This window comes from Quercus suber, unplaced genomic scaffold, assembly GCF_002906115.3.
Source record: "Quercus suber isolate HL8 unplaced genomic scaffold, Cork oak 2.0 scaffold_85, whole genome shotgun sequence".
Taxonomy (NCBI): Eukaryota; Viridiplantae; Streptophyta; class Magnoliopsida; order Fagales; family Fagaceae; genus Quercus; species Quercus suber.
In genome coordinates, this window is record NW_027069550.1 from 415,541 (window position 1) to 441,357 (window position 25,817).

The 25,817-nt window shown below is 32.8% G+C and overlaps 1 protein-coding gene and 1 long non-coding RNA gene across 2 annotated transcripts; one reads left to right on the forward strand and one right to left on the reverse strand.

The window, feature by feature from the left end:
• Positions 1-51: 51 nt before the first annotated feature.
• LOC136067784 (uncharacterized) lies at positions 52-788 on the reverse strand. The gene is made up of 2 exons (XM_065774075.1): positions 711-788; positions 52-554 (listed from the first exon to the last, which is right to left on the reverse strand). Exons 1-2 carry the CDS (start codon positions 786-788, stop codon positions 294-296), a joined length of 339 nt encoding a protein of 112 aa, XP_065630147.1. The 3' UTR covers positions 52-293.
• An 18,904-nt stretch (positions 789-19,692) lies between these two features.
• LOC136067792 (uncharacterized) lies at positions 19,693-20,933 on the forward strand. The gene is made up of 3 exons (XR_010629209.1): positions 19,693-20,148; positions 20,261-20,304; positions 20,794-20,933. It is a non-coding gene; the product is annotated as an uncharacterized LOC136067792 (long non-coding RNA).
• The last annotated feature ends 4,884 nt before the right edge of the window (positions 20,934-25,817 follow it).

Below are 25,817 nucleotides of genomic sequence, written 5' to 3' on the forward strand. Positions count from 1 at the left end.
ATATGAAATAAGAAAGCACAATTGACACACCAAATTGAAATGCCAAGAGCATTGTAATTCAATTAGTTGCCACTTTCTAGTATTTCCAATATAAACATCCAAAGTTAAAATCTCTCATACCCTTAACTAAAAACAAAAACAAAAACAAAAAACACTATTGACAAGCCAAGAGCCTTAAATGAAGAACAGATATTCTTCCCATCCACACTCCCAACAGCATCAACTTGAGCCTTAAATTAAAGATTGTAACTAAATTATAAAATTATATAGAATGGAATGAGAGAGGAAGAGAGTTAGAGATGGCATCCAAAGCAGTTACAGGTCTTGGGAGTGAAAGAGCAAAAGCCAAAAGGCCTGTTGGGAATGTTGCAATTGATGACATAGCAACAAGGAGATGGCAAGCAAAGACCTTTGGCCCCACCACAGCAAGTGCATAGAGCACATATCTGGAAGCTCCCTAACCTCCTTCTGCTATCATTCATCACCATCATCATCTTCTCCAGCCTTCCTGACTCCACCATTGGCACCATCATCTCAGTCTCAAACCCATTAATCTCCAAAATCAAGAAACAAACTTTTCAATTCAAACAATACCCACAAAAAAACATAACAAATTTCACAATAAAACTTAAGGGATCTATGAAAAATCAAGCCTTGGGGTTTTTGAGTAAAAAAATAAAAAAGACATTAATTTGACAATATATACTCACATGGGCTTCACTGTAGTTGACCACATTAGCTAAACACAGCAGCAATATGAGAGAGAGAGTGACCCCATAAGCAGACATTTATTGACATTTATTGGTGTTTCCAATATAGACAACCAAACCAACATTGAAATCCCCCTTACCCTTAACTAACCAAAAAAAGAAAAAAAGAAAAACAACTAACGTTGACACCAAGGTCTTTGGCCTCTTCTTCAGTTCAGGTTTTTCTTAAACAACGCAAAGCTCATAAACCAGTGGTATGGGTTAGTCACCACTAAATATTTTCCAAGAAAGTACTAGATACAAAATTGGGAAAACACCATTGATGCTAAAGTTGTTAGCCTCTCTTGAGTTTAGGCAAAACTAAAGGCGAAAGAATGAGAGATGCTACGTCTACAACAATTTTACAATATTTTTACAACAAATCATAGGTGGTTAGTTATTATTGGTTCAAATTTGAAACTAATAGTAAGATTATTTTTTTGCCCCAACAATAATAACCAGTAACAACCTGCCACTTAGGATTTGTTGTAAAATTGTTGTAAAAATGTTGTAGACATAGCATTTCTCCGAAAGAATACATATGATAGGGTTAAGTCAACTAAACTATTTATTGACCAAGAGAAAATGGATCATCTTCTTCCACCTTTTTATTTTATATTGGCCATATAAAAAGAAGATAATGATCGTGGGTGGAAAGACACCATTGATGCAAAGTCTTAGTCCAGCCCTCCTCAAATAACGCAAACTTTGGAAAAAATAAAAAAAAACACGAGATACAATCTGGGAAAAAACACACGAGATACAATATAGTTGGAATCTGGGACTGGGAATAGCTTTAAGGAACGTGCTTTGCATTATTAGAGCAAATGTGAGCGTTTTTATAATAGTATACAAGTAGGATGGTGGCGGTCTATTTATTATCATAAAAGATATGTTTTACCTATCCAATGGTCTAGATGATTAATAAGTTTATAATTATACATAATTATGACCCTATCAAATTTGATGATGAATCCCCTTATTATAGTTTACTATCATGTAACCCATGCAAATAAAGAGCAGCAAAATTTGTTGTGGAGTTGGGCATATCTTCCTCGATACTAGAAGGCAATTCGGAGGTGGTGTAGAGGGCGTTGCAAGCTACAGATTGACGTCACTCATCCATTGGTGAAATTGTAAAAGACACCGTGTCTATGGTAGGTTTGCTTAGAACCTTCTCTTTCTCCCACATTAGGCGGCAGGGCAATAATGCAGCTTATGCCTTGGCCAAGAGAGGAATTGTTTCTTTTTCTTTATTAGTCTAGATGGAGCATGTTCCACCAGATGTTAGTCCATTTGTAATTTTTGATTTGTCGGTTGATTAATAAGATCATACAAACGAGATTCTCAAAAAAAAAAAAAAAAAATTAAAGTGAACACAATTTTTATTATAATGACATAAATAATTAGTCAAATTATCAATAAAAAAAATAGCATGTAACACATGCATATGTATTGATACATTTAAAATTAAGCACAATTTTACCTTAAAAATATAAATAAGTAGCCAAAATTTTTTTAAGTAAATATAATTAGTCACATATTAAAATTCTTACCCAAATTTAATACTACTTATGATCTTTTTTTTTCTTTTTTCTTTTTTTCTAATTTTTAATGAGATAGAATGTGTGGTTATCTTTGTTGTGTGGTGATTTTTATTAAGTATATGTGATTAGTTTTTTTTTTTTTTTTAATTTTATAGTACATAAATATTAGTTTCTTAGTATTTTGCACTCATTAACTCACTTGACACAAAGATTAAAAAAAAAAAAACACTTATGAGGACACATGGCATAAACTTAAATAGATAATTATAATGTGGTTTCTACATAAATTTAGACACATAGCACAAAATTAGATTCTAATTTCAAATTATAATTGAACTTTCTCTGAGTTTTGCATATTAATATATATATAGACTACTTTATTCCTTATTAGAGTTATTGACTAATTAAATTTCAATATTACTTTCATAAAATTCATATGCATTTTTTAATTGAAGAGTTCAAATAATAATTGATTTTGATACGATTCATTGTTAAAAGGATCCCTAATAAAACTAAAAGGAAAAAGTGATTGACACTGAAGAAAAATGGAAAAAGAAAAAAGGAAGTAACAATACCGTCCAAAACAAATTGAAAAATTTAATCAAGTGAATAGAAATGTATTGCAAAACTCGTCATTGACCCCAAGTCCTTGGCGTCTTTGTTAAGTTTAGCTGTTTAGGTCTTCCTAAATAATGAAAAATTCTTATATTACTAGTGGTGGATGCAACTTTTTTGTCTGTTGAATGAAGACTATCTTTCCAAAAAACAAAAACTAGTGTGTAATTAATTAAGATATAGAGAGGAAAAGGATAGAATGGTTAGAGTCCTTGAAATACTAACACATATCTCTTCAAAGACTTACTCTTGGAAACGCACTATGCATTATTATTACAGTATATTAGCACCATTTATGCTTAAGAGCCCATTTGGATTGAAGATGAAAGAGTAGAAAGAGAAATTATTAGGTCCACTAGCAGGACTGTTGATGTGGTCCTCTTTGAATTCCCAACAAATAAAATGTTATTATTTATGCAAATGTGACATCATCTGGCATTTTTTATTTTTTATTCTTTGTACTGATTAAGGAGCTCACACATACATTTACATAAATAACATCGTCTCATTGGTCAGGGAGGACTACATCAACAGTCCTCCTGTTGTAAATAATAATTTCTCAAGTAGAAAGGAGTAGAATAAAGTTAGCAAGAAATTACCCTAATTTTTTTGCTAACTCTACTCTACTCTACTCTCCTCCACTTCACTCTCTCTCCCTCACCCTCACCCTCACCCTCAATCCAAATGCGCCATAAATCTCTAGCATCTTCTTGGTTTTAGGTATTCTCATATAATGCAATGCTCATAATACCAAGGGCATAGGCTAGTCATCACTAAACATTATCTATGAAGAAAGTACTGAATACACTGACAAATTCTTTGGCTTCATGTTGGGGAGAAATTATTAGATCTATCAAGAGGGTTGCTGACATAGTCCTCCCTAACCTCTCAATCAATAAAATGTTATTATCTATGCAAATGTGACATCATATGATAATGTCTCTATATATTATATTAAATGCTCAATTAGTGGCTGTTCATAATATTATCTTCCCAACAAAAACAAATAACGAAAATAAGTGAATAATGATTACTACAAAGAACACGCTTTGCATTATTTGACTAACTGCAATATGATACAAGTATATATGAAGCATGCTTATGGCTATTTTAATTAAAGACCACTTTGTTTGGAGAAAACTTTGTATTATTTTTGTCACGGAAATTCAAGAAAAAAAAATTAGATGAGTTGAGATGTTTTTGCTTTTTGGTGGTGTTAATTTTTGTTCAATTAGATTTTAATGGGTGCTTTGGTTGCGGGAGAAAACAGAATAGCTCTCTTACAACTCAAATCTTCCATGATCAAATACACAGATGAAAATAATTTTATATCTTGGGACTCAAGCAAAAACATTATGAAATGATATTGAAATCAACCTAAAGTTAAATCTCTTTCATAAAAGTGTATCCGCAAGGCCATTGGTTTTTTTTATTCCTTCAATGAAAGTATTCATTCATTAAAAGAAAAAAAAAAATCTTCTAGTACCTTTTCTATTTAGTAGAAAAGGTTGCCATTGTAGTGGGTGGAAAGACAACACGATGCAGAGTTTTAGAGTTTGTTTGACATTAGCTTTTAGTATTAGTTTTTAACTTTTAGCTTTTATGTACAACTTTTTAAAATCTCAATTTTTTTCTCACATTTTCTCACATTTTCAATTTTTTTTAAGGTACAAGTATACTTTAACACATTTTCAATAAAAAAATTTCAACAAAATATTAGATAAACTGTTCCCAAATAGACACTTAGTCTTGGTCATCATGTTTCTCACAAAAAAAAAATAAAAAAAATAAAAAGAAAAAAGAAATAAAAGAAGTCTTGGTCATCTCAAATAATGGATGTAACATTTTTGCTTTAAAAAAAAATCACAAATATGATATGAGAAAGCTCCTTTGTCTAGGGATGAAGTCAGGTGGAGTCCAAAGGGGCTCGGGCTGAAAGAGAAAAAGTATATTCTCCACAATTTTATATTTGGCTCCCTTTTATAAAAATATTGGCCTCTTTTTCTTATAATTCTACATTGATTTCATTATATCAGTAAGGTCTACTTCCCTCAATCAAAGTATTTACTCATCAAAAGAAAATAAATTATCTTCTTGCACCTTTTTCATTTAGAAAAGATCATCATCGTAGCTGGGTGGAAATACACCATGATGTGAACTACGAAGTCTTAGTCCAAGTCATCTCAAATAATGGATGAACATTATTTTACACCACGAGACTTAGCCGACAAAGATAGTCATTGCTATGAGTGGGAAGGTGTCAAGTACAACATCACTACTAGCCGTGTAATTGATTGATGCCAATCACTACGAAGCATTTTGCAAAGAACGTATTACATTTAAATTACAAAAACACCATTGACGCCAAAGTTTTTGGCATCTTCTTGAGTTTAGGACTTTAGGTATTCTCAAATAATGCAAAGTCATTATACCAATATTATGAGCTAATTTTGAGCTAGTCATCACTATGGAACATTTACTACGAAAGCACTATTAAAGCCAAAGTCTCTAGCCTCTTCTTGAGTATGTTGTCTTCTCAAACCAAAGCTCATAATATCAGTGTTATGAACTAGTGTTCACTTTGAAATACTTTTTAAGAAGGCACTAAATACAAGTTGACTTGGTGAAGAACAATTGATGCCAAATCTTAGGCCTTTTGTTGAGTCCAAATCATCTCAGATAATGCAAAAGTAGTAAAACTCATAAAATGGGATGGGCTAGTTATCCCTACCAAACAATTTCCAAGAATCTACCAGAGGTGAATTACCAAAGTACCATTAAGGCCTAAATCTCTTGTCTCTTCTTGATTTTAGGTCTACTCAAATAATACAAATAGAATAATACAAAGGGTATGGGTTAGTCATCAAAATAATATTTTCTAAGAAAGTACTAGATAAAAAATTGAGAAAGCACCATTGATGGAAAAGTCTTTGGCTTCCTGTTAAGTTTAGGTCTTTTTGTGTAGGACCAAATTCCTAAATTATAACAGAAAGAAAAGTGCTGTGAAAATAAATCGTTTAAGTAGGATTAAAGAAAAGAGAAAAAAAAAATTATACATAGAGAATTTATGAGATTTGACAATTTGTCTATGTTTATAGACAGCAATAAAGAAAGTTCTCACTATAAAATAAGGAGATTACAGTAGTGGTACACATGCACTCTCACAATACCAAAACCCCAAATACACCCTTAATTTTCTCTCACAAAGAATAAAGAACACTATATTGTATTTGTACTAAAGCTTGTAGCACCACTCTTTCTCACACACATAAACATAGTCACATAACCATATATTCATATTAGGCTAGGCTAGTTTGCGCTTCCTAATTCTATTTAGAGTAGGAAGTGATAGTCTTGTCTTACACGAATCCAAAACCAATTAGGAAGTCCAACATTCAGTCTTATTCATTTAGCTATTTAATCAAGCATTCTATTAAGTTTCTTAGCCCTTCCATTTTGTTGAAGTGTTCTTAGTACCGTAAAGTGCCTCTTGATCAAAAGGAGGGGGGGGGGGTGTTGACGTATTTGAAGGCCTTAGGCGAAAACTGATTTCAAGCTATATATATGACTTTTTTTGTGAAAAAAATTTAATATTATTTAAAATTCTATTATCTTGTTTTAGATACAAAATTACTAATTAAACACATAGAAATTTTTTTTTACTTCGGAAAATCTATAGACAAAAAAATTGACAATTTTCATAGCTATTAATGTGACAGATTGGTAGTGGTAAATAAATAAGAGATGTCAGTGCTAGTCTAATAAAAGTTTGTTGACTCAACTGTTGAGATAAATGATGTGAAATTCTTTGGGTATCTTTTTTTTTTTTTTTTTTTTTGGTGAAAAGTATTCACAATATTTTCATAAAAAAATCCTATGTATTAAGTTGTTACTGATTCTAATTTAAATCTACTACTGAAATTATTTTTTGTTGTTCATGTCTAAAAATGCATTTCAAGGTAGTATATCTTCTTCTTTTGGGAAATTGGTTTTCTTACGAATTCTAGACTTGTTTGAGAATCATTTATTAGGAACAATACCAATGCATTTTGGAATGGGCTGCCACAACTTAGAATTCCACGTGCGTTCCAAAAAAACTCTAATCTGGTTTCACTAAATCTTCGAGATAACCTCCTAATTGGAAACATTCTTGCTGATTGGATCGGCAACCTGTCATCCTTGAGCATTCTTCTATTGGGAGAAAATCATTTAGAAGGTAGGATTCCAAATCAATTATGCCTTTTGCAAAACTTAAACTTGTTGGATCTTTCCTACAATAAATTTTCAGGTACAATACCACATTGCTTGAGTAACATTACTTTCGTGGCATCCACCCAAGAGCCTATTTTAAGAGGTTTCTCATTACAGTTTTCTAAGTACGAAATTAGAATGCCATACTTGAAGACAAAATCAACAAATATGAAAGACTAGAATTATGATATGGGTTATTTTGAGACATTTATATATCAGAAAGATGAAGTAGAGTTCATAACAAAGAATAGAATTGACTCCTATCATGGAGACATTCTCAACTACATGTTTGTAATTGACCTCTCATGCAACAAGTTAGTAAGTGAAATCCCACCTGAACTTGGAATGATGAGCACCATCCGGGCAATGAACTTATCACACAACAATCTAACTGGACCAATTCCTACAACATTCTTAAACTTGAATCTGATGAAGAGTTTGGATCTTTCCTACAACAATTTAAGTGGTAAAATTCCACCTGAGTTGACTGAAATTACCTTTCTAGCCGTCTTCAGTGCGGCAGATAATGACTTATCAGGTACAACACCAGAAGGAAAAAAATCAATTCATGACTTTTGATGAAAGCAATTATGAGGGTAACCCTCTTTTTTGTGGACCTCCATTACATGGTTGCACCAAAATCGGACCATTGTCTACAATGCTAGTGGATCATGATGGGGAAGACGGTAGTAGTTTCATGGACATGGGTGTCTTCTACATAAACTTTGTGGTGGTTTACATAATAGTGTTGTTGGGACTTGTTACAGTTCTCTACATAAATCCTTACTAGCGTAGGGCGTGGTTTAACCTCATTAAGGTGTGCATTGACACTTGCTACTGTTTTGTTATGGTTTATTACCGTAAGTTATTCAATTCCAGGCTTGCATAGCCTTTCATTTTAATGGTTACATGTACGTGTGTCTCTTCCTGGTGGATTTTGAATCTGAAGTTTGAACTTAAAATAAATATTTCAGTTATGTAAAATTTGAATTTGGCTATGTTATTTTACGTTTTTAGACCCCTTAAAACACAAGTTGTTTAACCTAGTTATTTAGCAAAGTGATTACTTAGATAAATTATTCAGATCTAGGTTAACACAAGCAAAACATATCATGTAAATAATGCGAAAATATAAAGAACACACGATATGATAACCCAGGAAAACCAAATCCGTAAAAAACCTGGGGAAGATTTAACCTAGCTACCCTCAAGGTAAAACAGATCTACTATAAAAGAATTGAAGTTTGTACAATAGAACTTAGACCACTAACATCCTATAGCTTCCTCGTGTAGAAAACTTACTACCAAACCACATGACAACTCCGAGTCCACGGACTACTTCTTTCTTTGATTTGCAGCAACCACAAGTTCTCCTACTTGTGACTTTGAGACTCCACTCAAAGGTTTTAGATCTTCTTTAAAGTTCTTTGTGCAGCAACTGAAGACACTACAACAAAATGTACTTTTAGTGACGAAAATTAGTGAGGAAATATTTTTCGCCGCTAAAAATACAGCTTTAGTGATGAAATATTAATTTCGTCACTAATAATGAAAAAAATTATTACATTTAGTGACGAAAAATAAATTTCGTCGCTATTGTGATATGAAAAATAAGCGCCATGAAGGGAAACTTTGGCGCCAACTTAATTAATCTATAGTGACGAAATATTTCGTCGCTAAAAGTTGAAATTTTTAGTGACGAAATATTTCGTCACTGTAAGTATTGCTGTGGATAGTTTTAGTGACGAAAATACTTTCGTCACTATAAGTAAGTATTAGTGACGAAAAATAGTCGTCACTAAAAAAATAAAGGTTTTGCACTTATATGTTTTTAGCGACGAAATAACATTTTGTCACTAAAAGTATGCTTTAGTGACGAAATATTAATTTCGTCACTAAAAACAATAATAGATTTTTTAGTGACGAAATCATATTTCGTCACTAAAAGTATGCTTTAGTGACGAAATATGAATGTCGTCACTAAAAACAATAATAGATTTTTTTAGTGACAAAACCATATTTCGTCACTAAAAGCTTTGGTACATATATGAACTCATTAGGTGCCAATAAAAAGAAGTTACACCAAACTCAATTAAGCTACAGCGACGAACCGTTTCGTCGCTAAAAGATTAATTTTTTGCAACAAAAACGTTCGTCACTAAAGCTGTTAGTGACAACGCTTCAGCCCCCCTTTTTTTTTTTAATCTTTTCTAGTTTTTCACTTCGCTTTTCTGGTCTTTCCCCAACACATACCCGCAAAAAAAAACTTTCCCAACACTTTCAGCAACGCATACCCACATAAACTTTCCCAACATTTTCTTTTCAGCAACGCATACCGGCGACGATCCGCTAAGCGTCGCGCTCAGTGGCGATGATCCGCTAAGTGTCGCGCTCAGCGGCGACGCTTCGGCGACGATCCCAGCGTCGCACTAAACTTCGCGCTCAGCGGTCCACTGGCGACGCTTTGGCGATGATCCAAGCGTCGCACTCAACGTCGCGCTCAGCGGCCCACCGGCGACGCTTCGGCGACGATCCCAGCGTCGCACTCAGCTCCCACCAGCAACGCTTCGGCGACGGTTCACCAATTCAGGTCTTTTTTTTTGTTTTTTTTCTTTCTCCTTTTGAGTCCAATGCTAATCATATCATTATCACCCTATGTTTGAATCATCATAAGAGAGAAAATTAAAAATTTAGAAAGGAAAAAAGAACCACATAGATACAAGTTTCTTTTTGTGTTATTGATAATGTCACGGTTAGATGAAATGCTTGGAAACATGACTGATTATTGTTTTGGGTGTTTCTCTTATAGTAATTGCAGGAGTTGTGACTTCTCTTTTTAAATTGATTTCTTAGTTTTATACTTATTGGTTATGACTGATTATTACCCAAAAAACAAATATCTGAGTTTTTTTTTTTTTTTTTTTTTAATGAAATTCAATTTTGAACTTTTTTGTTTTACAGGAAGAGACTAGTGTCTGGATTTCACCTTGGAAATTATCTTGGAACTATAAAGAATTGGATTTCATTCAGGTTGTTTTGACTTTCTTCAAGCTTTTGTTGTGAAACTATTTTATTAATTTTTGTGATGTTAATTTTTGGGTTTGTTAATATAGTACTTGTTAATATAGCTTAAAGATGAAAGATGTGTGTGTGTGTGTGTGTGTGTTGGAGGGGGGGGGGGTGTTTGTGGATGTGTTTGTTAATTTTAGATAATTGTTTGCAACATCATTATACCATTTTTTAGTTCAGTGAAACTTTTGTGTCGAACATATATAATTGGAAGTACCTTTTAGTAAGTTTAATCATGATTGTAACTTGTTCGCAATCATTTCTACTCAAGGCTTTGATGCATTGCTATGCCATTTAGATGGGTTGTTAAAGCAAATGATTGGCATAGCAATGCATGAGCTTATTTCCTCCCTGTTTCATTCCTTGATAATAATAACACTCTCTCCGGCATGATATAAAATTTTCTTCATTCTAACCAAAGGAAAAAAAAGAAAAACAGGAAACATCAATCTTGAAGCAAGCCAGTAACATAGAGTCATTTTCTTTGTGTTGAAAGTGCTCTTTTTTTACATCTATTTAATTACTTAGTTGTTTTTCTTGGCCACTTTTATGCCTTAGATGATCATTAATGATTCTTCTCTTCTTTGACCACTATTCTCATCTTTGAAACATTCTTTTTTTCCCAAGTAAAAGGAAAAGTTTAGATTGATTTCCTTGTGTGTTTATATTTGTAGAACTTCTTGATAGGAGGGTAGTTTAACACCTTTAGTTACTATAACATTGTGTTTCCTTCTTTATTGAAATTCTTACATTGTCTCCATCAAGAGGTAAACTTGCACTTATCTATGTGTTGCATGCAGGTAAAGCTTCACTCATCTTTTTGTGCTTATCATTGGGTCTACTTAACTGTTCACTAAAAGCTATCTTTCTTTTATTTTCAGCTCTCTCGTTTGTGGCTGAAGAAATTGTGAGGAACAAGGTGAAGAACACAAGTTAACTTTGGATTTTTTCTAAAAGTTGTAAACTTAGCTTGAGCAAAGTAAGTATATTCTAGTTAAAAACTTATAAAACTCTATATATACTTGTGATGTTGGAAATTTATTTTGTGGTGGGTTGTTGTGTTGGAGCAAGCGGGTGGCTTGCATGATGTTATAAGGTGGCTTAAATTCATATTGGGAGTGTTTTTAATTTCTTGCAAATGTGAATGAAATTTGTTGATTAGTAGCAATTGTGTTCCTTTATTCAATTTCAATACTTGTAAGCATTATAGTTGTGATGTTGGAAATTTGTTTTGTGGTGGGTTGTTGTGTTGGAGCAAGCGGGTGGCTTGCATGGTGTTATAAGGTGGCTTAAATTCATATTGGGAGTGTTTTTAATTTCTTGCAAATGTGAATGAAATTTGTTGATTAGTAGCAATTGTGTTCCTTTATTCAATTTCAATACTTGTAAGCATTATAGTTGTGATGTTGGAAATTTGTTTTGTGGTGGGTTGTTGTGTTGGAGCAAGCGGGTGGCTTGCATGGTGTTATAAGGTGGCTTAAATTCATATTGGGAGTGTTTTTAATTTCTTGCAAATGTGAATGAAATTTGTTGATTAGTAGCAATTGTGTTCCTTTATTCAATTTCAATACTTGTAAGCATTATAGTTGTGATGTTGGAAATTTGTTTTGTGGTGGGTTGTTGTGTTGGAGCAAGCGGGTGGCTTGCATGGTGTTATAAGGTGGCTTAAATTCATATTGGGAGTGTTTTTAATTTCTTGCAAATGTGAATGAAATTTGTTGATTAGTAGCAATTGTGTTCCTTTATTCAATTTCAATACTTGTAAGCATTATAGTTGTGATGTTGGAAATTTGTTTTGTGGTGGGTTGTTGTGTTGGAGCAAGCGGGTGGCTTGCATGGTGTTATAAGGTGGCTTAAATTCATATTGGGAGTGTTTTTAATTTCTTGCAAATGTGAATGAAATTTGTTGATTAGTAGCAATTGTGTTCCTTTATTCAATTTCAATACTTGTAAGCATTATAGTTGTGATGTTGGAAATTTGTTTTGTGGTGGGTTGTTGTGTTGGAGCAAGCGGGTGGCTTGCATGGTGTTATAAGGTGGCTTAAATTCATATTGGGAGTGTTTTTAATTTCTTGCAAATGTGAATGAAATTTGTTGATTAGTAGCAATTGTGTTCCTTTATTCAATTTCAATACTTGTAAGCATTATAGTTGTGATGTTGGAAATTTGTTTTGTGGTGGGTTGTTGTGTTGGAGCAAGCGGGTGGCTTGCATGGTGTTATAAGGTGGCTTAAATTCATATTGGGAGTGTTTTTAATTTCTTGCAAATGTGAATGAAATTTGTTGATTAGTAGCAATTGTGTTCCTTTATTCAATTTCAATACTTGTAAGCATTATAGTTGTGATGTTGGAAATTTGTTTTGTGGTGGGTTGTTGTGTTGGAGCAAGCGGGTGGCTTGCATGGTGTTATAAGGTGGCTTAAATTCATATTGGGAGTGTTTTTAATTTCTTGCAAATGTGAATGAAATTTGTTGATTAGTAGCAATTGTGTTCCTTTATTCAATTTCAATACTTGTAAGCATTATAGTTGTGATGTTGGAAATTTGTTTTGTGGTGGGTTGTTGTGTTGGAGCAAGCGGGTGGCTTGCATGGTGTTATAAGGTGGCTTAAATTCATATTGGGAGTGTTTTTAATTTCTTGCAAATGTGAATGAAATTTGTTGATTAGTAGCAATTGTGTTCCTTTATTCAATTTCAATACTTGTAAGCATTATAGTTGTGATGTTGGAAATTTGTTTTGTGGTGGGTTGTTGTGTTGGAGCAAGCGGGTGGCTTGCATGGTGTTATAAGGTGGCTTAAATTCATATTGGGAGTGTTTTTAATTTCTTGCAAATGTGAATGAAATTTGTTGATTAGTAGCAATTGTGTTCCTTTATTCAATTTCAATACTTGTAAGCATTATAGTTGTGATGTTGGAAATTTGTTTTGTGGTGGGTTGTTGTGTTGGAGCAAGCGGGTGGCTTGCATGGTGTTATAAGGTGGCTTAAATTCATATTGGGAGTGTTTTTAATTTCTTGCAAATGTGAATGAAATTTGTTGATTAGTAGCAATTGTGTTCCTTTATTCAATTTCAATACTTGTAAGCATTATAGTTGTGATGTTGGAAATTTGTTTTGTGGTGGGTTGTTGTGTTGGAGCAAGCGGGTGGCTTGCATGGTGTTATAAGGTGGCTTAAATTCATATTGGGAGTGTTTTTAATTTCTTGCAAATGTGAATGAAATTTGTTGATTAGTAGCAATTGTGTTCCTTTATTCAATTTCAATACTTGTAAGCATTATAGTTGTGATGTTGGAAATTTGTTTTGTGGTGGGTTGTTGTGTTGGAGCAAGCGGGTGGCTTGCATGGTGTTATAAGGTGGCTTAAATTCATATTGGGAGTGTTTTTAATTTCTTGCAAATGTGAATGAAATTTGTTGATTAGTAGCAATTGTGTTCCTTTATTCAATTTCAATACTTGTAAGCATTATAGTTGTGATGTTGGAAATTTGTTTTGTGGTGGGTTGTTGTGTTGGAGCAAGCGGGTGGCTTGCATGGTGTTATAAGGTGGCTTAAATTCATATTGGGAGTGTTTTTAATTTCTTGCAAATGTGAATGAAATTTGTTGATTAGTAGCAATTGTGTTCCTTTATTCAATTTCAATACTTGTAAGCATTATAGTTGTGATGTTAGAAATTTGTTTTGTGGTGGTTTGTTGTGTTGGAGCAAGCGAGATGCTTGCATGGTGTTATAAGGTGGTTTAAATTCATATTGGGAGTGTTTTTAATTTCTTGCAAATGTGAATGAAATTTGTTGATTAGGAGCAATTGTGTTCCTTTATTCAATTTCAATACTTGTAAGCATTATAGTTGTGATGTTGGAAATTTATTTTTGTGGTGGTTTGTTGTGTTGGAGCAAGTGGGTGGCTTGCATGGTGTTATAAGGTGGTTTAAATTCATATTGGGAGTGTATATTTGTGTGTGCAATGTATATTTATTTAAATATTAATATAAACTTGTGCATTCATGAATAGGATAGAACTTTATCTTATAGATTTAGATGTTAGAATACATTATGCATGAGTTGTCCTTGTATTACTAAAGCAGCATTCATCTTGTAATTGTAGTCAAACATGGATAAAAGTTGGATGACAATAGGTAAGACACCCGATGGCAGATTAAGTCATGGATATATTGAAGGGGTCAATGCATTTATTAATTTCGCAAGAGCGGTTGTGGACTTGAGTGGTAATATTCCATGTCCGTGTATTCATTGTGTGAATTGCTATCGACAATCTTTTCAAACTATGCGTATCCATTTGCTTCATCGTGGAATTATGCAATCTTACATTAATTGGTATAATCATGGAGAGGCTCGTGTATTGAACGAGAACATTCATGATAATGAAATGTCGGATGGTGATCATATGGATGGTATCGATGCCTTGGTAGATAACCGAATTAGAGGGGAACCAAGAAATGCAACCGAAGATGAGGAAGTGCGTCATTTTGACAAACTTGAGGAAGATGCAAAGCATGAGTTGTATCCGGGTTGCACTGATTATAGTATTTTGAAGTTTGTTATTGAGATGTTGAATGTAAAAGTAATGACCAACTTGAGTAATAAGGGACTTGATATGATGTTAGAATTGTTGACGAAGGTTTTACCGAAAGGTAACTTGGTTCCAAGGTCAACTTATGAAGCAAAGAAGATATTACGTGACTTGGGCATGTTATACGAGCATATAGATGCATGTAAAAATGATTGTGCACTATTTTGAAAAGAAAATGAAAACCTTGATAAATGTCTGGTGTGTGAGGTGCCTAGGTACAAAGATACACGTACTCAAGGTAAGAAGATTCCTCACAAGGTATTGCGTTACTTCCCGTTGACACCGAGACTGAGGAGATTGTACATGTTAGGCCAAAGAGCTAAGGACATGAGATGGTATATAGACAAACGTGTGGATGATGGGATAATGAGGCATCCGCCTGATAGTGAGGAGTGGAAGGAGTTTGATTTGCAACATCCTGATTTTGCCCTTGAACCTCGCAATGTAAGGTTGGGGTTAGCTACAGATAGATTTAATCCTTTTGGGAATATGAACAACAACTATAGTATGTGGCCTGTCATACTTATCCCTTATAATCTACCACCTTGGTTGGTTATGAAGGAGCCGTATTTTATGTTGTCCTTGTTTATTCCCGGTCCCCATCAATCGGGGAATGAGATTGATATTTATTTGAAACCATTGGTTGATGAGTTGAAGGAGTTGTGGGAAGAAGGTGTAGAAACTTATGATGCTTATAGTAAAGAGCATTTTCAGATGCGTGCAACTTTGTTGTGGACAATACATGACTATCTTGGATTTGGTAACGTGTCTGGGTGGAGGACAAAGGGTTATCATTCTTGTTACACTTGCAATGATCAACCATATTCAGAAGCTTTGGAAAGTAAAATTGGATTCATTAACCATCGAGTTTATTTACCTATGGAACATCGTTGGAGACATAGTCGTTTGCGTAATGGTTTACCAGAGAAACGGAAGAGATCTTTAGAGTTACAAGTGGAAAAGATACAAGAGTAGCTAGATAGAATGCCAAATATAATTTTAGGAAAGCATCTAAGTAACAAGAAGAAACAACTTATTGGGGAGCCAAATTGGTCAAAGACAAGTATTTTGTATAAGCTTCCATATTGGAAAAATAAGAAACTTAAGCACAACATTGATGTCATGCATGTGGAGAAGAACATTAGTGAGAGTACTTATAGTACTTTGTTGGGCATTGAGGGGAAAAACAAGGACACTGACAAGGCTCGGATAAACTTGCAAAATATGAACTTCAAGCACACGTTGCATTTGAAACAACGTCCTCATGGATCATATGACAAGCCTCGAGTTTTCTTTTCATTAAGTCCCAATGAAAATGATGATTTTTATGACTTTTTGAAATCAGTCAAGTATTCGGATGGCTATGCAACCAACATATCAAGGTCAGTGAATGCAAAAAATGGTAGATTATCTGGTTTGAAAAGTCATGACTGTCATGTGCTACTACAACGAATTCTTCCAATTGGATTGTGAGGGTTTGCAAATAAAGACATTAGTATTGTATTGTTTGAGTTAGGCAACTTCTTCCAAGACTTATGCTCAAGGACCTTAAAGCGAAGTGAATTGGAAAAACTAGAAGAATGTATAGTTCTTATACTATGCAAGCTTGAGAGATTCTTTCCTTCAGCATTCTTTGATGTTATGATCCATCTTGCTGTTCACTTGCCTCGAGAAGCAATTCTAGGAGGCCCGGTACAATATCGGTGGATGTATTCAATTGAAAGGTAACTAGGTCTTTTGATACATTCATCAATTGCATTTTTCCCACATGGTATAAAATCACATTCTGTGTGTATTTTTTCCTCGTAGGTACCTTGGAAAATTGAAAAGATACGTTTCCAACCGAGCTCGACCAGAAGGTTTGATTGCAGAGGCTTACATTCTTAAAGAATGTATTAACAACTGGTCTTTGTATATTGATGGGATCGAAACTATGCATAACCGAAGAGAAAGAAATGAAGATTTTGGTGAATCTAGCGAAGGATTGATAGTTTTTTCATAGATTGCTCGACCTACAGGTGGTAGGTGGAATGATGGCGACTTGTCTCGTGCATTGCTTGATACTGCTCATTGGTACTTGCTGTATAATAGTCCTGAGCTAGAGCCTTATTTAAAGTATATGATTTCATATGCATATATTGTTTAATCAAGTTTTGAATATTATTTGCAATGCTTAACTGAAAATAAATCACTTTATTTTTAACAGCGAACACAAAAACATATTGCATAATCTTACTGGAGAAGCTATAACTCAAATCCAACGACAAGAGTTTCCCAAGTGGTTCAGAGAACGTGTAAGACATTTGAAATTTAATCACACACTAATAAATTTAAACATTTAAATTTATTCGTCATTGCTTATTACTAATAGGATATCATTTGTTGTATGTCATTATAGATGAATAGATTGAAAGTTAACGAGTCATCAGAAGCTACTAGACAGTTATAGTCATTAGCAAATGGTCCTAAGCCGTATGTGAAGGAGTACACCGTTTGTATGGTCAATGGTGTAAAGTTCCATACAAGGGACCTAGACAATCGTCGTGTAACCCAAAACAGTGGTGTATCTACCGAAGGGGACCATGAGGGAGAAATGCACGACTTCTATGGTCATGTGTGCAAAATTTGGGAATTAGAGTATATGTTTCGCCATAAAGTTGTTTTGTTCCAGTGTGAATGGTATAATACTAGTACCAATGGTCGAAGGAGAACGATAAGAACCGATGCACACTGCACGAGCATTAATGTTACAAGTCGATGGTATCAAAATGACCCATTTATACTTCCTAGTCAAGCGAAACAAGTTTTCTACCTTCAAGATACGAAATTACGTGACCCTTGCAAAATTGTGCAATGCATCCAACATAGGGGAGTGTTTGATGTCCCAGAAGTAGGGGGCGGAGAATCCAATGATAATACAGAAAATAGTGACGCATTCTAACAAGAAGCAATCGTTGATATTGTCCCTATCAATGTTGAAGACAATATTATTGAGTATTATATGGGTGATGTTGAAATTGAGGTTATTCCTGAAGGTGGAACTTCAAGAGACGCTAATCAAAATGAAGAGCATGACATACCTAATGTTGATCTTGATGTGGATTATGATATGTAGAATTCATAACAATTGTCTTAAACGTTATGTGATTGTCTTAAAGTTTTATACTTGTCTTAAAGTTTTATGCTTGTCTACGTAGCAATTGTTATTGAGATGTTTTGTGCTTATCTTAAACTTGATATGGATATTGATGTGGTCATTTGTTGTATTGAGTTAGTAGCAATTGTGTTCAAATTTAGCAAGAGATATGACTTGGGATGTCAATACATGTCATTTCATGTCATTTTATTTCATTTCATAGATATGACTTGTGTTGAGTTAGTTTCATGTCATGTCATTTCATGTCATTTAGCAATTGTGTTCAAATTTAGCAAGAGATATGATGTGGTCATTTCATGTCAATACATAGTTTCAAAAAATGCCCAAAAAGGCCAAATACACTCATAATATACCGAGGTATGAGATGGCAAGATTGGATAGAATGAGGCAAAACCAAGAGATAATTGATGCTTTGAGATTGAAGCACATCTCAACTTCTCTAAAGGATTCTACTCAGTCTAATTGTGCAAAAGGAAAAAGAAGTAGAGCTAGTGTTGTGGTAGATGATGATTATGTACCACCTATTGGTGACGATGAGAATGATGTTGAGTCATCTAACTCTTTAATCCATAAGGTACAATAGATGTTCCATAGGGTACAATAGATAATAACTTTGTTGTTTTATTATTTGTAATGACTTTGTTGTTCCATTATATGTATGTTTTTAGTTACAGATGGCACCAGGACGACTTACACGCTCGCGAGGTGAGGCATCTATCCCGGTGGTCCAATCTACGGTTCAGTCTACGGAAACACCTCTTGAAACAAATCCTCCTGTCCAAAGTTCTTCGAGTGTGGAGGCTACCGATGCATTAACTAGCACGACTGGTAATTACATAGAACATACTTAATTGCAACTGCACCTTGTCTTTACTATTGAGATTATACTTAATGTACATAGAATGTATAATTTTATAACATTGATAATTTTTAAATAGGATCTGCTAGCAGAAATACCCGTGGAACAACACGTGGTATAGCAGTACGGACACTTGTTGAAAAAAGTGGTAAACTACCAGTACGTATAGCTGCAAAGTATGATGCTCCTATTGGGAAGAATGCGTGCAAGCTTGTCAATCAAATTGGCATACAAGTGCGAAGTAATTTGCCAGTTACAACGTAAAAAATTGGAAAAGTGTTGATACTGCTACTAGAGATGTAATGCTTCAAAATATCGCGGTAAATTTATATTAATAACGTCTAACTCGTATTTGTTGTTACTAAGTATATTAATTCATATAATAATTTTTTTATAATACATATATACTTCATTTTACAGGATCAGTTTGAGCTTGAAGGAGATTCTAACTTAGTAACGAAAACAGTAAATACAAAATGTGGAAGATTATAGAGTAGCGGCTCTAACAAGTTGTATCAAACTTATAAGAAGCTTGTACAATCTCATGATGAAGACTATGCTAAAAGCCACCCGCCAAAGAATGTCACACTTGAGCAATAGACTGGACTCATTGAAGGGAGATGGACCAATAAGGATTGGCTGGTAAATTATTTATGCGTATATTATTATTATCTGATATTTATTATATTATGTTGTCAAATGATTAGATTAATACTTAAATGAAGTAAATGTATACTTAATTTATTAATGATCTAATAAATATCTTGAATGTTCTTTATTAGGAAAAATCAAGAATCTATATATTACTAAAAGCTGAAGCGTAGCATTTAATGTTGCTACACTCACATTGAGCCACATCAGCAGCCATGTCATTACCATTATTTTTCCAATAATTTTAAAATACTTTTCCTAAATTTTAAAAATATTGCTAAAAAGAAATTCCTCATGTTAATGCTATACGTCCACCAATCCATAAGCCCAAACCCAATCCAAATAGTCTTTACTCTTTAACGGCAATCCTTTCTGTCTCCCCTCCTTTTCCTCTCCCTGTGTTTCATGGTTTCAAAACTTTAGCCCTTCAGCTTGCTAACGCCAATCAAAACTTCAAGCCTTTGGCTTTCTTCCAAAGACAGTTTCAAAACTTCAAACCTTTGGCTTTCTAATCTAATTAATGATAAATAAATAATTAGACATACAGAATTTTGAGATGCACAACTATTTTAACACTTTTAAGGCTTACTTGCCCCATAGCAGTAGTAAGATTGAAGGCTGGAGGCACTGCATCACCACACAGTTGCAGACATTTTTCTACACAAGTAACTCTCTCTCCTTTTCACGCCACTTTGAACTTTGAGACTATATGGCTGCATGTGTAGGTTCTATCCTCATAATTGCTTGAAATAGCATTATTCTAGACTTGTCTTGTAGGGAATTAAATTATTGCCTTGAAGATGATCCAAAGAAAAAAAAATGTAAGGATTTTGTCTTCCTGGGATATCCAAACATGTCATTGACAAATACTATTCTAAGGTTATATTGTTGTATAATTGCAATGCCCTTTACCATATGGTATATACCATTATTAATGTTATTATGCAAGTCAGTGCAAAAGGCACTATTTTAAAAAATTAGTGTTTTCTACTTTCAATAAAACAAAAAAAATAAAAGAAGGAAAAATACTCTGGTTTGTGACTCAGCTGAATGGCCGCTCCCTCAACGACTCTGAGGTCTATCAGTTATTTGCCTTCTCTCCCTCTCTCTCTCTCTCTCTCTCTCTCTCTCTCTCGCTTTCTTGTCCGACTGCTTCTATCTCTGGCATGGCACCTCAACTCTCATTCTCTCAACAGCTCAACTCTGCCTCCTTCTTTTTCTTTCTTTTCCTGTTTTACTTTCCTGAGTTTCCTCTATGTTTCGTCATTTACAATGTAAAGTGTAACATTGCTTTTGTTCTGTGTGAACAGTGAATAAATATTAAAGCAAACTAGAGACAACCACCCACGTGTATGGTTAAAATTTTTTCTACAAAAGCAATTGTGTTTGTTGTAGCCGTGTAGGCCCTTTGATTGTGAAGCATATTCAGGCATTCCCACTTTCCTAAGTACAGAGGTTTTCTTCTGCTTCTTTTTTTTTTTCATTCTTTTATTATCATATATTTATTTGTTTTTAAATTAATCAACATATCATATAACATTATAATTTATAAATGTACCTGATTAAAATTTACTTCTATTTATCATTTAATTAATTTATAGATAAAAATAATATAACATGTATTTGGTTGTACTTGTATTTTATTAGATGATTTTTATTCATTGAAGTTTGAATGATTGTTTTTAAATTATTAGCATTTTTTTTAATCTTAGTCATTATACTTTGCCCATTTCATAGTTGATTAAAGATATTAAATCTTTTTGTCAATTTTGATTCAATAATTTTATTAGCATTTATTGGATCATATATTGAATTATTAAATTGTATGTACATTACTATTTTAGATTTTATAGTGAAAAGTTAGTCGACTAATTTTATGTTCCAACCCCCCCCCCAAAAGTAATTTCCTGTCTCCTCCTTTTGTTCTTCCCGTCTTTTATGGTTTCAAAGAATCAAAAAGCTGAATATTCAATGATTCACTTTAGGTATCCACATCAAAAATTAAACTTTTAAGAATTGAATGCAACACTAGGTGCTGCTTTTTTATTTATTTTATTTATTTAGATGTTAAATTTTGTATAATGGGTTTTATTTATTTTGATCATTATGATATTTGTAGGTGAACATCTTTACAGTTTTTGCAGTCACAATTATAAAAAGGTGGTCAAGAGGAGTAAGAAATAAAATAGAGATGGTTATACAATAGACATTGAAAACTTTGTAGTGCAATAAAATCAACCATTACATTCACTTAATTAAATCAATAATCAACAATAAAAAAAATATAATACAAAATTTAAACTTAAACTAATCAAACTCTAACTAGAGAAATTATAATTCCTATCATAACTAAAAATAAGATGTTCTTCAGTAATTTAGAAATTATATTAGAAATAAAGTTGGAAAATTTTATAATCTTATTTTTTGACATTTCATTAACCTTATATATATATATAATCATAATCTTCATACACCATGACTTAAAAAGATCTAACGAATATTTCTTCCTCTTATTTAATATCTATGTTATGCAAATCATCAACCAATAAATATGTGATAATGGTAAAAAAACATTATAGACAAGATTATGAAAAATATGATAAAACTATATATATATATATATATATATTTAAATCTTTATAAATTCTAGGAACTAAAATAGTATTTTACTTAAAAAATTATCACGCGCAACACGCGGGTCTGCAACTAGTTAATTCTAAAAATAGAAGCAAAACTTCAGGCAAACATAGATGCGGGACAAAGGCACTTGTTGTTAGGGTTGATGAGGAGGTGCGTGTTTTTTCATTTTCTTAAACCTTAGTATATTACATGTTGTGATTAATTAACTATAAATAACTAACATTCGAATGTTAATTAATTAGACAAATAATAATGGCGGTCAAGTTCTTGAATAGGCAAAAGTTTACAAAGATGTTCATTTTAATCCAAACACAAATAAGTGGATACACCATGACGATGAAGCGACATATGTATGTGTATCATTTCATCCATATTATTTCATTCTTATCATGTTTGTAAAGTTATTACATATGTAGTATTAATGTTGTGATTGTTGTTGTTGTTGTTTTTTTTTTTTTTATCCTCTCTCAAATGGTAGGAAACTATTCTCAAAGTGCAAGAGGATCATTGTCAAGATCCTAATGCAATTCCCCTTACACAAGAGGAAATCTCAAACTTGGTTTTTAAGAAAAATCTGGTATTGTAAAAGGACTTGGCATGAGACCTTCTTCTTCTCCAGTAACCACTGCCTCATCTAGTGCCTCGGTAGAGTATATTCATCGGTTAGAAAATGAGATAATTGAGCTCAAAGAGGCAAGAGTTAGGGATGAAGAGGAGCGAGCTAAGGAGCAAGAGGCGCAAGCTAAGGAGCAAGAGGCACGAGCTAAGCAAGATGAGATCCAAAAGAATATTCTTATTTTTTTGAGGAGCAAGGGTTATGATGACGGTTTTAACTATGGGGGTAGTTCATCTTCAAGTTAAATCACTTATAGGTAACACTTCATTTTTTTATGTATCATTTGAAACTCATTGTTAGAAATTTTTTATAACATAGTTAATGTTTTTACTTTATGATTTTAATGTAATAGTATTTTTATATTTGTGCAGATTTCTTATTGGTGGCTTTAGGGGATTACTTTTGGCATTATTTGAAGACATATGAGGACATCTTTTGGCTCTAGGGGTTCTAATTATATTATGCTACATTTCTTGTATTGTTACAAAACATTTTAAGTTATTGTACGTGTTGCAAACAATTATTGTATGGAAGGAGTTTGAATTTGATACTTGTTTTAATTTTAACTTGTGGAATGTATGGATCAATTTTTTATAAATGTGTTGTTGAAATAATTGTGTTAATCAAATTTGAGGTTTGAATAATGTAATGATAGGTTACAGGTTAATATCAACATCATGAAAATAATAAAAACAGAAAATATGTTTTAGTGATGAATTTTTTCGTCACAAATATGGCAACAAAAAATTGTTTTAGTGACGAAATATTTCATCACTAAATACAGTGGAATTTTGTAAGAAATGATTTTAGTGACGAACATTTTCGTCACTATATGTGCATGGATTTTTTAAAATAGTTTTAGTGACGAATATTTTCGTCACTATATGTACCCGAAAATAGTTTTAGTGACGAAATTTTTCGTCACTAAATATGATTTAATAAACTGAAATGGTTTTAGTGACGAAATATTTTCGTCACTAAATACTGTTTTTAGCGAGGAAAATATTTAGCGACGAAACGTTTTCGTCGCTAAAAGTTTTTTTTTATTACCAAATTGGACTTTTAGTGACGAAATTTTTCGTCGCTAAAAGTCGCCAAGACTTTTAGCGACGGGGCTACAGCGACGAAACGAATTTCGTCACTAAAAGTCCAATTTCGTCACTAGAGGTTCTTAGTGACGAAAAATTGGACTTTTAGTGACGAAAATTTTCATCACTAAAAATACATTTTCTTATAGTGAGAGATCACCAAGTTCTTGACATGAATCTTGATCTTGATAACCCTAAGTGCGGTTATAAAGGTAAACACTTCTAGATCTCACAAAAGATTCAACACACAACTCACAAAAGATCTTAGAAAGCTTTTGGGTACAAAACCCTAGATTTACAAAAGAGGCACAAGTTGCACTCTAATCTCTCTCTAAAAGCCTTGAAAACCCTACTCAGGGTTAGCTTATGGTGTCCTTTAAATACTGGAAAAAATGGATTGCAATTTGGGCTTCATGACTATTCAAAATACACTAATAGTTAGGTACAGGTTTGATAGTTAATCAACTAGTTAGCTCTTCTTAGTATTTTCAACTAGTTAGGTACAGGTTTCCTAGTACTTTCAATTGAAACATGTTGGGTTGAAATCAAAATGATACTATGATAATCAACTTTAGTTTAAATGTTAATGAGGTGACAAAACCAAATTCTGTAATTTTGAAATGGATGAATATTATTTTAGGAATTTTATGGTCGAGTTACCTCGAAACACTACATGCTATACTTATTTTACACAAATTGAAAATTCTTGTGATCTAACCTTGTATATTGTAGCTATAGCTTAAACTTATAATAGTTTGGTTACTTACATTGATTACTAGTACCACGTGATTTTAGTTAGTTTAATTGGTAAAGTTTTGCACTTTAATAAGGGATCGTTGATCTGAGATCTACACAAATAAGAAACACATTGGTGTTTCAGCCTAATTGTAAACAGTAATGTTATGCAACAAATGTAATAAGTGTAAACCCTATTAGAAACATCAGGAGGAAATGTCATTTATACAAACATTTAGAGGAGAGTGTTATTTAGATAGCCCCTAAGGGATGTTGGTGTAATTTGCTTTTTACATATAAAATATTATGTTATCATCCCCTAAAATACTTGTTTTCTCTCTCTTTTAACATTCTTACGATTGTATCTTCCCTTTCTCTTTCATCATTATACTGTTAATGTTGAAGTTTCCTCATTAAACATTATAAGTATACCTCTAACTTACATTAGCCTCGATATGCCTTGCTTTCACCCTACATGAATTTTCCCTCCTAAAGAGTAGACAGAACACCCCTAATCCAATCCTTTCAATTCAAGCCATGTTGGTGTGTCATTCATCCTAAAAAGTTATGAAAAGATTTTAAATTATTTTGTGTCTCTAGCATTAACATTACCAAGATGTTTCATTTTGAATCTCAAGGCTTCCCATTTCATGTTATTTCAAAGTTTGAATATATTCATACAATTTGTACATAAAGTTAAAAGTTTTCAAATTTGTTAGTTATAAAAAATAGCTACATTTTTTTTTTATCCAAAAATTTGCATGAAGCCATGAAGTCCATTTCTCTTTCCTAAACTTAATAATAATAATAAAAAAAAAAAAAAATCCCTCATTACCATTGAGAACATCACATTTTTTGTCCTTAAACTTTATAAAGCCTTTTTTTTTTTTTAATCATAAACTATTGAAAATAAAAATTTTCCTAAACTTTAAAAAGAAATTATATAGCATATGTGACCAATAGTTTCGTGTGACTTGTTCACCTTTTGTGTGTGTTTGTGTTTTTTTTTTTTTTTTTTTTTATATATATATATATATATAATGTAATGGTTCATGTCATGTCAACTTTTTCACTGCAAAAGATAGTGCAACCTAATTAAACATGTATGATAAAAGTCAATGGAAGTGGATGTAAGGATAATAAAAAATTGTAACATTTTCAAAAATTTTGGGACGAAAAAAGAAAATTTTAAAGTTTAAGAATGAAAACAAACTTGTTTTTAAAGTGGCAAAGCTACTGGAATTCTATGTGTGAG

Excerpts from the sequence above, each read along its gene's own strand:
- LOC136067784 (XM_065774075.1), bottom strand. The coding sequence starts at position 788 with ATGTCTGCTTATGGGGTCACTCTCTCTCTCATATTGCTGCTGTGTTTA. Across the intron at positions 555-710 it reads TCAACTACAGTGAAGCCCAT|ATTAATGGGTTTGAGACTGA; the intron begins GTGAGTATATAT and ends TTGATTTTGGAG.